The sequence below is a fragment of the Pipistrellus hanaki genome, assembly GCF_964339955.1.
Source record: "Pipistrellus hanaki genome assembly, chromosome: 1".
In the NCBI taxonomy this organism is placed as follows: domain Eukaryota; kingdom Metazoa; phylum Chordata; class Mammalia; order Chiroptera; family Vespertilionidae; genus Pipistrellus; species Pipistrellus hanaki.
Genome location: NC_140503.1, coordinates 171,812,994 through 171,828,219, shown reverse-complemented (window position 1 = coordinate 171,828,219; position 15,226 = coordinate 171,812,994). Strand labels below are relative to the sequence as shown.

The 15,226-nt window shown below is 35.1% G+C and overlaps 1 protein-coding gene across 1 annotated transcript in view; it reads right to left on the bottom strand.

Moving 5' to 3' along the window:
- Positions 1-1,522: 1,522 nt before the first annotated feature.
- Positions 1,523-15,226, bottom strand: part of LOC311621292 (transmembrane protease serine 11C-like) — a gene marked incomplete at both ends in the record, with an annotated part of 33,311 nt that continues 19,607 nt past the window's right edge. The window contains 5 exons of the mRNA XM_084881216.1: positions 1,523-1,684; positions 3,504-3,646; positions 4,662-4,921; positions 7,004-7,175; positions 11,386-11,424. Of these exons, the coding sequence (XP_084737342.1) occupies positions 1,523-1,684; positions 3,504-3,646; positions 4,662-4,921; positions 7,004-7,175; positions 11,386-11,424 (776 nt within the window). The remainder of the gene's footprint in view (positions 1,685-3,503; positions 3,647-4,661; positions 4,922-7,003; positions 7,176-11,385; positions 11,425-15,226) is intronic.

The window sequence follows — 15,226 nt, the reverse complement described above, 5'->3', positions numbered from 1 at the left end:
ACCAGAATCGAACCTGGGACCTTTCAGTCCGCAGACCAACGCTCTACCACTGAGCCAAACCGGTTTTGGCATAACTGACATTATTTATTGTGGTTTTTTTTTTCTCTCTATAGGGAGGAAAAGGCAGCCTATCATCATCTAATATATCATTATGCAGGTTGGTTCACTTAAACCATCCCTATTTGGAAGTGGCATACTTCATTAATGTGCTTACCTACCTTGTCTATCTTCATGTCAGATTATTTTCAAAGCTAAAGTTAGTGCCCTAACCAGTTTGGCCCAGTGAATGGAGCATTGGCCTGCGTATTGAAGGGCCCCAGGTTTGATTCCGGTCAAGGACATGTACCTTGGTTGTGGGCACATCTGCAATAGGAGGTGTGCAGGAGGCAGATGATCAATGTTTCTCTCTCACAGATGTTTCTGACTCTATCTCCCTTTCTCTCTGTAAAAAAAATCAATATATATGTTTTAAAATAAATAAAAGTTAAGTGTTTGTACTTCTTCCCATAGGAATTTTATGCATTTTCTATATAAAAATTAGGTAAAGAAGAGCACTTGTGGCTTAAATCATTAATCCCTCATGCTTTCCAGGCAAGATACCACATTATACATAGTATGGCACAGTTTTATGCAAAATCTCTAATTAAGATAATTTACACACAAAAGTATGACGTCTTTGTTTATTGTATAGTAATATAATTTTGAATAAAATGGTATTGATTCAGAAGTTGGTTAGGATGTTTCTGGTTGGGAAAGCAAAGTAGAACCAAATTTCTATATTATTTATTCTGGTTGATAATTTGTGTTATTGAGGAATTTGGCATTATTTGCATAGTCTATTCAAGACTATGTAGTGTCTGAGGATAATTTTACTATTATGTGTGTATATGTGAGAAGCATCTTCTGGCCTCGCTTTCATATGGAAGAAAAATAGGGACAAATCAACAGTCACCAAAATCTGTCCAATGCACCCCATGGACTTATCAGGCTCTTTTGTGTCACTCAAGGTAAAGAAGCCAAAAATAGAAAGAGGGGTAGCATTGGCACCGAATAGAAAATAAACAACAGGGAGACAGACTTTCCTGGGAAACTTTTATAGGTAGTATTACTGCGACTCAGGAGGCTGCAACCTATCAATATGTTGATCTTGTGGAATCCACATGCTTGTCAGCAGGGCATTATTTACACTCAGGGGAAAGTTTATTGTGAATACCAACTCTATAATTTCTCAAGGATCTCAAAACAGCAGTGAAGACCTGCTTGGCTTTAATCCACACTTATTCATGTAAATTATCTTCAGTTTGGGAAGGGGAAAAAGAGAAAGCTGTATGTCTGTGCCATTATTTTCACTAAATATTTATCAAAATCTATTACATAAGAAGCTTTCATAATTCTAAAATTGAATATTTTAACATTTGCAACATTAATGCATAAAGTGATTTCTAGTTAAGTGTAGTTTGGGAATTACAACAGTTTAACAAGCATAGGATCATCAAGCTTTAACCTACAAAGTACTTCTGCACTAGAGACCAGTTTTAGCCATGATCCAGTCTCGATAGTAGGCTACTCGAGTGTAGACACCAGGCTTGTCTGGAAGAGCACATTCGTCTCCCCAGCTGACAATGCCAACAAGGAACCAAATGCCTTTATGATCTGTTTTAACCAGAGGTCCACCAGAGTCACCCTAGAAAGAAAAAGAATATGTACAATTACTATAATTTAAATATGAATACTACAGTTTTTCTTCTGTAATATAGAGAGGGACAGAAAAAGGGGAAGAAAGTATTTAAACATTAAAAGGATTCTAGTATTGAATATTTTTGTGTTCTCTGATCATTTATTTAAATAAAATATATCAGTCTATGTCTTTGGATATAAAATACGATAATGGAAAACAAGTGTGAAAAACTTCAACTCAACTATTACCTAAAAGATATTGAAGGTATTGTTGCTTATGTAATCATCAGTATGATGAAGAATTATCTATCTCCCCAAACTCTCTTATTTTCAAGCAGAAACTGGAAAAAGGAAAGTTTTTAAGATTAGCTTTGAATAAGATAAACTTGTTTTTGTGAGTTTAGTAGGTGAAGATAAGTGCAGCTATAAATCTATCAGGTAAAAAAATATTACAAGAGTTTTTATGTGATTGTTTTCATTTTTTTCTAATTAATAGGAGGACATGTCATAAGTCAAGGATTATGAGACTGTGATTCAAAGTAATAGTTTACATTATTGTGATACATTAAAAAAAGTAATGAAAATTTGACACAGCACTAAGAGATATGCATTAAAGAATTCTGCAGTATGTTAAAGGCCCGGCTGTGATTATATGGCACCAATTTACAAGGCTATAAGATGTTTTCTAGCTTTGCTAAGGAGCCCACATATAAGAGCAAGTACCGTAGATAGATTTCTCAGTGGTTAGAGATTAGTAGGATGTGTGTGAAGGAAATAGAAGATGGTGAAGTCATTGAGGGTGGTGTCATGAGAATGGTTGAAATAATAAAACATACGTTCTAGATTAGAAGAGAGAAAAAGGAGAGAAACAAGGATTTAAGCTTGTCATGACTTGGAAGAATAGGTTTAGTGGGACAGTTGGGAAGCTGGGAATCTGTAATTAGAGATAATTATCCATTGCAAGTACTTGTTTGCATGTCTTCTCGCTCCAGAGGTTAGGAATAATACTCTATTCACTTTTCACTTCCCTGCACCTAGCACATAGTTAGTAGTGAGTAAATTGCATGAAAGAATGAGTTAATAAAATAAGAGTCTTCCTGGATTTATCACCGATTCTGCCTTGTCTAAATAACTAGAGTAGTACTTTTTGTTAGCTCTATATGATTGCTTATAAAAGCATCAGGAGTGTTTGAAGCATATAAAGCACAAGGAAAGGAAACTTAGTGTGGGTATATAGAGCACAATTTCCTGAGTTTAAATCTCAGTTCTGCGATTTAATCTTGTCAGACTTTAGAGAAATTACTTGCTTTGTCTCACTCTCTATCTTAGAAATAAACTTTATAATAGTACAAACATCCATCGTAGAACCATCATAATTTGAATAAGTTAATATTTTTAAAGATCTTAAAACAGTGTCTGGCACATGGAGATGCTATATAAGTATTGTTAAATAAAGAAAATATTTAGGGTGTTGGAGACACCCTAGAATTAAACAAGTTCTATGAGTTGATGTTGAAATAAATCAGTTGAATGCTTCTCGGTGAAAGAGGACAATTGAACTAAAGCCACCAATATATTCCATTTAGTCTCTACTGTTACTCCAAACTGAGTCTCTTCCCCATTCCCACCCAGCTTCTTATAATAAATAGTAAGGGTGGCTTAAGACTTTAGTACTTTAATGGGACTTATTATTTTAATTAGCCACTTTGGCTATAAGACATACTTAAGCTTTGACTCGTTGTCAATCTTTTGAGAAAACAGAACTGGTTAATTGGAAATAAAAACGACGAGAAAAAAAGTCTTGAAAATGGAATAGGCAGACTTACCTGGCAGGCATCCACCTTTCCCCTCAGGAACCCAGCGCACAGCATTCCAGGTGTGATCGCACCATTATAGATCTCTTCCTCATTGCAGGTCTGATTATCTATAATCTTCACAGTTGCCTTTTGGAGTATATTAGGAATTGTTCCTAAAGGAAGAAGAGATTTTATAATTTTTGCTAAAGTCAATATTAATTAGTTTCTCTGGTTAGATTATTAGTGTCTAACACTGTATGCAATTTTCAAATTAATGTAAAACATACATTTTATTTGTCTCTATTGCTAGTAAGAAATGTTAACAACACAGCAAGCTATTGTTAAAAATGATCATATTTTGAAATAGTGTGTCCATCCATATGTGATGGGATTTTTTCCTTTAGAGATATTTTGGAATTTTATTTTTATTATATGTATGCTTTATAAAACAAAATGAAAAATTCATATTGCAAAAACATACATTTTATGATCTTTTTAAAGATTTTTTTTGCTGTTACCATAATTCTGAATCTTAGAAATAATTTTAGGTTCATTTTCATCTGCTTTCAAATACATTCATTAATATAACTAGCCGCTAAATATTTACATTATAAGGGTCATCAGGATGCTCATGTTTAAATGGTCTTTGCTCAGGTATTACCTTATCACAGAGGGCTACTAATTCACTCCATCAAAAATGTCATTCTTCTGTAGTCCTTATTTTTTCTATGTTCCTCACCTGCACAAAACATGCTGTGTAATCTACTTATTGATTATATTTCACGATTATTATCTATTTTTATTTGCTAAGGATGTGAGCTTTATGAGGGCAAGGCTATTTGCTTATTTAATTTATTAATATCTCCAATACACTTGAAACAAAGCTGGTAATTAATATAAATGTTTATTGAATGAATGAATGAATGAATGAAATGGAGGAAAATGAATTACTTATTCAAGTAATATATTTTTATAAAAACTGACATTGTTGAGAGAAATTATAGTAAATAGCTCTATGAAATTGTAGTTTTGTATGAAAATTATTGAGGATAATTTTCAATCTATTGCACATTATTCTTTTTAAAATGATCTAGTGAAAGTCTTTCTTAGGTTTAGTTTCTTTAAGTGGGTATTGTTTTTTAATTCCTAAAAATCAAATCATGTAATGGAGGAAGCTTAGGGACTCACCATCAATCTTTGATGTTCCCCATCCAGTGACCACCACACTTGAATTGGGTGGGAATATATAATTAGCTTCTGGAAGACATACTCTTCGAATGTTGCTTGTATATAATACTGGTAAAGCAAGATTCACAAGAGCAATGTCATTCTCATGTGCAGGGTAATGGTAGTCTTCATGAATTATAATATTCTTGATATTTCGCGTTTTTTGTGGATCACTTAAAAGAAGCCCAAAACTAACATTCCATCTTTTGGGGTCATTACTCCTAAAGAAAATAAATTTATTTATTAATATTGTATGCTTTTAAAAACAATTAGATACGTTTTGAATTTCTATAGTACATATAAGCTTACAAAAATAAGGCTATATATATGAGAAAAATAAGATTTTGAATAACTTAAGCTATATTAAAAAGATAATCCATAGAATCTACATTTTATTCTTGGTTTGTCCAGAAAAGACTTAAAAGTGATTTAAATAGGTTACTATGACAACACAATGTAAAAAAGAATTAAATAAAAAATGGGCAAGCCTATGAGATAGAGTAAACATAGAAATTAATGAAGTATCTAAATCCTCTTATATTATCATTCTATATAATAAAAGCCTAATATGTTAAGTGTCTGACAGTTCATTCGACCATTCAACTGGTCACTATGATGCACACTGACCACCAGGGGGAAGATGCTCCAACTGGTAGGTTAGCTTGCTGCTGGGGTTCGGCCGATTGGGATTGGGTGAAACAGGCTGGACACACCCTGGAGTCTTCCCATGGACCCTCCTGGGCCCTGATCGTGCACCTCTTGCAATCTGGGACCCCCTCAGGGGATTTTGGAGAGCCAGTTTTGGCCCAATCCCCTCAGGCCAGGCCGATGGACCTCACAAGTGCACAAATTGTGCACTGGGCCTCTAGTTATAACTATAAATGGGAAGATATTTTATGTGTTAATCAAGCAAGATACTATTACTTTAAAAAAAAAAAAACTTCTTTATTGATTATGGTATCACATAATTGTCCTCATTCCCCCTTCCCATTCGAAACCCCTCCCCCCATTACTTGTTAATCAAAGGTTTGTATATTAAGCATTGAAAATTAAAGCTCTGGGACATTTTTAAACTCTCAAGTTTGAGAAGGATTTATAGATTTAAAAATCAATAAATGCTATATAAAGCCAATAGAAATTATTGAAATGAACCATCAAACAAAGCCATAAAAAAGAGGGAATTCTTATCATTTGCAGCAACCTGGATGGAATTGGAGAACATTATGCTGAGTGAAATAAGCCAGTCAATGAAAGAAAAACACCACATGACCTCACTCACTTATGGATAATAAAGAACATTATAAACTAATGAACAAAAAGATAGATACAGAGACAGTAAAGCAACAAACAGACCATCAAATTACAGTGGGGAGAGTAGGGAGATATGGGGGAGATAAGAGATTAACCAAAGGACTTATATGCATTCATATAAGCATAACCAATGGATGCAAAACTCTGGGGAGGGAGGGCATGTATGGGAGTTGGCAGGGGGCAATGGTAAGATATGTACACATATAATACCTTAATAAAAAAAAAAGGAAAAGAAGACAAACTTTGGTATAGTAATATATCCTTTAAAGAAATAATTATTTAAAATAGGGCTATAATATAGTATATGGGAGGATACAGGATGTATTCAAATACTTATTAAATAAGACCAAATGTAATAATAATGAGAACTAGAAGACTTATGTTCAATTTGGGATTTATGGTTTCTTTATAAATTTAAATTAAGTGAATCTAGCTTAGTGAATTGCAACTGAGGGCAATCTTATCCTCCAGGACACATTTGCTATTATCTGGAGACATTTTTTGCTTGTCAATCCTGACGGAATGCTATTGGCATTTGATGGGTAGAGGACAGAAATGCTGCTACCCTGTTTCCCCGAAAATAAGACAGTGTCTCATATTAATTTTTCCTCCCAAAGTTGCGCTAGGTCTTATTTTCAGGGGATGTCTTATCTTTCCATGCGCTAGGTCTTATTTTCAGAGGATGTCTTATTTTTGGGGAAACACGGTAAATATCTTTGAAATCACAGGTAGTCCCTCTACCCAAATAACAACAAAAACAACAACAATGACACATAAAGAATTATTTTGATTTAAAATGTCCATCAACCACTGCTAACAAATCTGCATTAGCTTAAATATATCTTTTTTAATCAATAATTCTATAAGTAATTTTAAGACTATACAATATTGAACAGTTGGAGGTGCTGTTGTATGGCCATATTCTTGAAAGATATGTATCAAACTTTTAGGTACTTGAGTGCTTTGAAGCCTTTGTGTGGTCCAGAGCTCACCTTATGAAACAGTGAGCAGCAGTGACAAGCCAATTGTTACTAATCAGAGTGGCTCCACATCGGTGGACACTGTTCTGTTGAAGGCTAGCTTGCCAGGGCCATTCCCCTTCCTCGGCATCCGAGCCCCCTGCTATCCTGTTGCCAGAGTAAGTTATTGTGCGCTGTCCACAACCTGCTCAAAATAGAGCTCATTAGCATCTAATGATATTCATATTGCATTTCCATACATTGCTCTAGTAAACAAATTCCCCATAATACATTTCACTGTTAACTATTAATTAAGGAAAAACTCCTCAGACAGTCTTGGAAAAGTTAGAACTAACTTACTGATAACATTTCCTGAGCATTCAAAATAAATTGACATTTTCCTTCCCATCCTCATCACTCACACACACATTCTGTGTCTGTGTGGCTTTGCCTGTTGTAAGAGCTAAGTGAAATTAAATGCTTGAAATTGGAAGATAATAATTGTATAACCAGTTATGAAATGTGTGCCTTTTAATTTCATGAGCAGTTGTTTAGAGCAGTGTTTTTCAACCTTTTTTGGGCAAAGGCACACTTGTTTCATGAAAAAAATCACGAGGCACACCACCATTAGAAAATGTTAAAAAATTTAACTCTGTGCCTATATTGACTATATATAAAGTAATTCTCTTGAATAGGAATCAAATAAACACAAAGAAAGTATTTTATAATTACTTTATTATGAAATATTAAGTAAACAAAATAGTGAAAAATTATAAAATTCTTGTCTTGTCTGCACCTACGGCACACCAGGCAACATCTCGCGGCACACTAGTGTGCCACGGAACAGCGGTTGAAAAACGCTGGTTTAGAGTAATGATTGCTATGAAACATTCATAATAAAGAGTGAATGAATGTGAATATGAATGAGATATTTATGAGAGAAAGAGTAGGCAAAAATGAGTTCATACTCATGTTACAATACACAGTATCTGGATAAAAGGAAGGACACATGAGGATATTCTCAAAGTCATATGTTTCTCTGTATCAGACCACTTTCATGTCAATTTAGATCCAGAGAAAATGCTAGACTCTTTAAACATTTTTAAAATAATTTATTTATTTAACTTTATTGTTGACATTTTTACAGATATCCCCATTCCTCCACATTTGCTAACCCTTACCCATCCCCCAATTTCTCTTTCCTCTGGTCATCACCACATTGTTGTCTGAGCATATGGGTAATGCATATATGTTATTTGGCTAATCACTTCACTTTCTTTCATCTCTCCCCTCTCCCATCCCTCTGACAGCTGTTGATGCGTTCCATGTATCCATATCTATGCTTCTATTTTGCTTGTCAGTTTTATTTTGTTCATTAGATCCCACATGAACAAAATAAAACTATGGTATTTGAGATCCTATAGTATTTGTCTTTCTCCGATTGGCTCATTTCCTTAGCATAGATTCTTAAGCCTTTAAAGCAAATCTGCAGTAACAGAATGACTTCACTGATATTTTACCTGTCTGACTCTCTTTCTCTGATTCTTTTGACTATCTCATGTTACTCCAAATGAAACACCAAGCTTTATACCTTAACAGTGTATATAATATCTTTTAAATATTGTCAGTCTCACCAATAAATATTTTTTAGAGGGCAGAAACTTTATCTTTAAAAAAATGTATCTCCATAAACTCTCTACAACATACAAGGTGCTCAACAAATGTTTGTAGAAATGAAGTCTGTCTAGTCTACTAATTCATGAAACATCTTGGAATAAATATGATATTTGACTGCAAGACCCTTTTCTGTAACGTGTAATGTCCTTAAGCATTTACAGAATGTCGAAAACTTGCCATCATCAACACAGTGGGCATAGATTAAAGTGGTGGCGCTTAATCAGAACCACTTTGCACACCACCCTCCATCCCCAGGAGAAATTTGGCAATATCTGGAGACATTTTTGGTTGTAATAATTGGGGACAGGAAGGGGTATTGGTATCTAGTGGGTAGAGGCCAGGGATGTTGCTAAAATTCTATAATATACAGGACTGTCCCCGAAACAAACAATTATCTGGCCCATAATGGTAATAGTGCTATTAGTTGATAAACTCTGAGTTAGAGAAAGGAGTTTATATCAAGAATGAGATTTAAATTAATCGGGAATTTTAGACAGTCATTTGCTTTACAGGGAAGTTGTTAATTATTCGTGACAAGATGTGTCATAAGATATTTTTTTTTCCTGAGGGTGAAAAGGAATTAGAAGCATGGAGAGGGACATGTAGACTTTTTAAAGGGCCTTCACTAGTCCTCTGAAGTCTTCAAGTTTGTATACTGCTTCCGACTCCAGATTGTTCTCTTTGATGCAACCCAAACTGCATTTGTTAAGGCATCCTCTTCATAAAAACCACTCAGCTGAAACGGAGCCTTTGTGATGGCTGTTTTTGATGGGAGAGCTCTCACATTGACTCACTGAATGAAACTCCCTTGCCTTTTCCTCTTTCTTTCTACTCCTTAATCATGGTCCCTACAGAGGATAAAGCAAACAATCCAGAACCCAAAGGTATAATGGCTCCTCCCTATCCTCCCTTCTGTTTGGACAACTCCTACAGGAAGTCAGCTTTTATCCAACTTCCTTGAGAGGAATATAAAAAAAACCAACAACACAAAGATGCTTCTCTGTGAGCTAGGAGAAACTCCCCTGGGTGACTAACTTCCCTGTGTCTGCTCTTACTCAGAATTTTAATCTAATGCATAATTATTCATAAACTGCCATTCTGAGGTCTTTGTTAAGCTTTCAGTTGCCACCTCTTTAGTATTACCTTGCTGAGATCTTACAGGGCACCTTGTTTTTGTTGTGTTAAAAGAGGTCAGAAGGTACATTTTAGAATATAATGAATCTAAAGATTCATTATATAAAGATTTTAGAATATAATGAATCTCTGGCTGATCCTTTCAGAAACATCAGAGAACTTGTCAAGTTCTTACAGCCACCCTACCCTTCTAAATTTATTTCATCACCTATTGCTGCACTTTAAATACTTGATGTCATGTTCCAAAAGTTTATTTTTTTAAATTTTGTTTGCTAACCTCTTCTTTCTCCCCTTTTACTTAAGGTATAATCAAAATCTCAAAGAGGCCAAGTCAAATTCAGATTACTGATCTAGATGGCTGTGTAGTGTTCTAACTGGGGAATAGATAAATCGGCAGATCTCTTCCTTACCACTGCTCTTATTTGTGTCTTGACTACCTCTCTTCTACTAACCTGACAAATTCCTAGTTATAGATTTTGGTTGCATCAGAACTAAAGTTTTAATTGGAATAAGTGATTTAAGATGTCTTATTAAGTTGCTTGAGGATTGTTCAGCCAAAATACGACAGAGAGAAAAGCAATACAGCTTTGTGTTTAATTTTGCCCAGGTTGCTCAGAAATAATTATGCTGTGACTGAAGGATAATAAGAGCCACCAGGGTCAGTGTCACCCGGCTCGGGAGAGAGATTCCTCTAATCCAGATACCCCAATTAGTCTCACTCCCCAGATAAGAGCAGTGCTTCTGCTGACAGCCAGGTTGTAGCAATCAGAGATCACTTTTATCAGGGCAGCTATTAGACTAATGGAAGCAGAATGCCTTGGCCAGCTAGGAAGCTCCTTGCAGGTAAGGCACTATACTTTTTAGCACACTAAACTTGGCTGGTAGGGTCCAAATTGCATACTGAGTTCCTAAACCTGAAGTTTTCACAGGCAGAATAGAAAATGTAGCACTGACATCTATTAAGTGCTTATTATGAGCCATGTACTCTCTTTTTAAAAGCATAAATTAGATAATTTTATTTTAAAAAGTGTATTTCCAAAACAATATAATGTAGGGAAAGAGAGTAGCATTGTTTTACATTTTGCAAGTCTGTCTTAAAAGATGGCTGAATTTTCTATATCTGCTTCTTGTTTCAGTCTACTGTGATAATATTGTTTTGGTCAAACTATATGAAGAAAATCTGGTTTCACACAGATATGCAGTTGGGAAATGTAGGAGTATTTTAATTCTTTATCTACTTTACTCATGTTACATTCTTCACAACAACTTGGAACTAAAGGCTTTAAGGTTAAATAACCTATATAAATTTATCCAATGGTAAATAGCAGATCTGGGTCTCAAAACTGATTTGTAGCTGGTTTTAAATTTCAAGTGCTTAATTTTCCCCAGACCCCCTCTGCCATTGTGGCGAGTGGTACTGTATTTCTCATTTTAAATCCATGATATCAGTTATTTAAGGCCAACTACAGTCACCTTCACAAGTTTCTAAAAGCAGGCTTCCCATAACGCCTTTGTGAATACCACATTAACTCTCCAGTGGAGGTCTTTTTGCCATCCCAGAAATTAAGATTCACTAGAAAAAAAGTCTTTGTTGATGAACTTACAGGTATGAAGAAGATTTTCTGCTGTCGGCATTTCCATTTCTAAAAGTCAAGGGAAAAGAAAATGGAAACATTTATAAACATATTATTTTAATAGCAATTAATATCAATTATTTTTCCCTGAGGAATGGGTTTTTATGTAGGAACAATTATTTATTCAATCTTCATTATATAATTTCTAAATTTATAGGTTAGCATAAAGAGTAATAAAACATTAGTATTCAGTTTTCTATCTAAAATTTCTCAAGTTTTCTAAAATAAGTAATTTTGATATAGTTTGATATTTTTAAAATTAATACTCTTTATGTAATGTTTCAATTATTCAGAACATTTAATTAAATATGCTATTTATTTGCCATTCATTTTGGATAACAATTTTTTTTTTTTTTTTACTTTAGTAATAAGGCAGACTTTAACAATGTCTAATCATTTCTAGGATCTAGGGAACATTACAGGATGAGATTTACTCCAGAAAATTCTGAAAAATTGTCTACAAAATTCCACAACCCTGCAAAATTGTAAACCTGTTTGATTTATAAGGGAGATGTGCAAGGAGAGGGTGAAAAATTGAATCATGACAACGTCCAAATTTCAGATTCTGAAAACTATAAGTCCACTAGACATTTCTCTTTAAGTGTTTCTCTTTCAAAAAGAATCTCTAGCCTGCCTGATGTGGCTCAGTGATTGAGTGTCAACCTATGAACCAGGATGTCATGGTTCTATTCCTAATCAGGGCACATGCCTGAGTTTTGGGCTCACTTCCCAGTGGGGGACATGCAGGAGACAGCCAATCAATAATTCTCTCTTATCATTGATGTTTCTATCTCTCTCTCCCCTCTCTCTTCCTCTCTAAAATCAGTTATAAACAAAAACACAACACCCCTGCCTAAATCGGTTTGGCTCAGTGGATAGAGCATTAGACTGTGGACTGAAAGGTCCCAGGTTAGATTCCAGTCAAGGGCATGTATTGTGGTTGTGGGCACATCCCCAGTAAGGGCGGGGGGGAGGTAATGCAAGAGGCAGCTGATTGATGATTCTCTCTTATTGATGTTTCTAACTCTCTATCCCTCTCTCTTCCTCTCTGTAAAAAATCAATAAAATATATTAAAAACAAACAAACAAACAAAAAACCAACAACACCTCTAGTTACTCTATAAATTCAATACTGTAAGTGTCAATGAAGGTTCATTTCATTATGCTCTTGGGTTTCTATAAATCCAGGAGGGAGTGTCCACTTCCATATGACAATTCTGGTTACACACTCTTACATTAGGTTGCACAACAAACCAGGGAGACAAAAGAATCCTTTACCAGAGAGTCAACCTGTCTGAACAAAAAGTCAGGAGCAATTCAGCAGTCAGGTGGACTATGAGTAGACAGGCATCACACCTACTAAACCAGGAAGGTAGCATATTTCCATCTAATCCTTCATAACTGCCTTCCAGCAGCTAAGTTTTGTTCAGCATGGTACCTTTAAAGTTTAATTTTGAGCTTTTTGTGGTTGGTACAATATATCAAACCACATTAAGATTTTGGGAAATAAAATCATTTAACTTGACTAAAAAAAAAATGTTAATTCCTATAATTTAAGAATAAATTATTTAGGAACCCTTCTATGAATAATGTAAGACCAAGGTGTTTAAGAACCCTTCTATGATTGCAGAACTTTTCTTCTTTCTTTGAGGATTTCCTTATTGATGCATGTCTTACTAAAGGAAAGAAATGTTTCTGACTTGTAATTTACTTTTAGTAGTTGTATTATCCCAGAACCTAATAGGATAACTATCACTTGGGTTGGTGGAAGATAGACATGTACAATGAATGGGGAAATGACATTAACTGTCACTCCTTTGGTCTGAGTCACTGTGTTTCCTTCCTTTTAAATCCCTTGGCTCACACTCAAAGGCTGGAACTCTTACAGATTTACCTCTGAATCAAGGAGTCAATGCTGTAACCCAAGATACTCTGTTTATAGAGTACAAAGGAAGTGACTCTCTCCACCCCCCACCCTCATAACACTGCCCCTGCTAAAAATGAGATTCCGTTAATGGATAAGACAAAGCAGTTTTAAAAACAGCCCAACCAATATGCATTGGTTTCTTCCATGGACCAGGAATCAAAGAATAGACAAGGCCCCTGCCCTCAATGAACCTGGAATGTAGTGGAAGAGATATACAACTAAGTAGACAATTTGATATTATGTGAAAAGTGTTATGGCAGAAAACATTAGAGCATCAAGAAAAGTCACTTAGCATAAAGGGGTGAAAGGGGAATGGGAACATTTGATGGCAAAATTAATCAGGAAATTACTTTTACTGGGAGAAAAATAAGTAAAATTCATTTGCTGTTGAAGATTAGATCTAAAATGATGCTTTAATACTCTCTAAATGAGCTTTTGGACTTCCTTTCGGACAAAGCTGCATTATCAGGGGCTGAGGAAGAGGCTGTTAGGTGTGATCAGACAGGCAGGCAGAGGCAGTTAGGGGCATCAGGCAGGCAGAGAGAGTGGTTAGGGGTGATGAGACAGGCATATAGAGTGGTTAGAGGCGATCAGGCAGGCAGGAGAGTGATTAGGAGTGATCAGGCAGGCAAGCAGGCCAGTAGTTAGGAGCCAGCAGTCGTGGATTGTGAGAGGAATGTCCGACTGCCGGTTTAGGCCTGGCAGTCAGACATCCCCCGAGGAGGTTCCAGATTGCATTGGTTTGCAGGCTGGGCTGAGGTTACCCTCCCTCTGTGCACAAATTTCCGCACGAGGCCTCTATTTTTAAGTAAATTCCAAGCTTACTAAAAGATGTTTTAAATTTCCAACAGTAATAGTGGTTTACATTTCTAAGGAGACTGGGCAACATTTTCTCTGAACTAAAGAATCAGGAAATAAGAGTATCTAAGAGAACTCTGCTTGACATTGAAGTATGAGAAATTGATAAAATATAAAGAACAAATATTAGAGCTCAAGACCCCGAACACTGGGGTTATTTGGCAAAGGCACAGATAACCTAATATTTCCCTATATGCCCTGAGGGCACTAGAATATCCACTATATATTGATGGATGTCCATACTAATATTCATACTAGAAAAGTAGGTGGTAAGCTTGAGAAAGATTTTTGTAAAAATATAATTTAAAGATAATTTTTACATTTTATTAAACAGATAAAATATAAACTATTCAGAAAATTTGCTTATTTAGAAAGAGTTATTTACAACCAATTGTCTTTTGTCAAGGTATTATACTACTTAGAATATTTTTAAAAACATTTTGTTAATAAATCTGACTGATAAGGACTGAAGATTGGTTCTTGGTTAAGAAAGGCCACTGTGGGCAGTAATAAGCTTTAAGGAAATGTCCTCTGGGATTTATCAAAGAATAATTGGTTAGTCAACTGGTTAAATCATGGTACAAATGCAGCCATGCATTGTCTCAGGATCAAGCCACATGAAAAAGGTGAGTTCTTCTAATCATCCATTTGTCAGTGTTGGCCAGCGGCTCACAAATGAATGCTAGGCCAGAGCTTTATTCTTCCTGTAAAACTGTTAATAGTGGGTCAGGACAGTCATCTGTATGAAGTTCTATGTTATTATTCTTTCTATTACTTCAACATAATTTGAGTTTTTACTTTAGCTAATTATGATTTAGCATAAGTTTTTAAAATATTTTTCATCCTATTCAATAGATGGTTAAGTGTACCAGTATATGCAGGCATTCTTAAGGAAATGATTATTATTTAAAGCAAATTACAGGCTTACCCTTAAATATGCCCGTTAAAGTTATGAACATTCAACTTTATAAGGCATTTGATTTAAAACCCTCACTTTAGCTGGTGAGATATTTCTTTACTTTATAA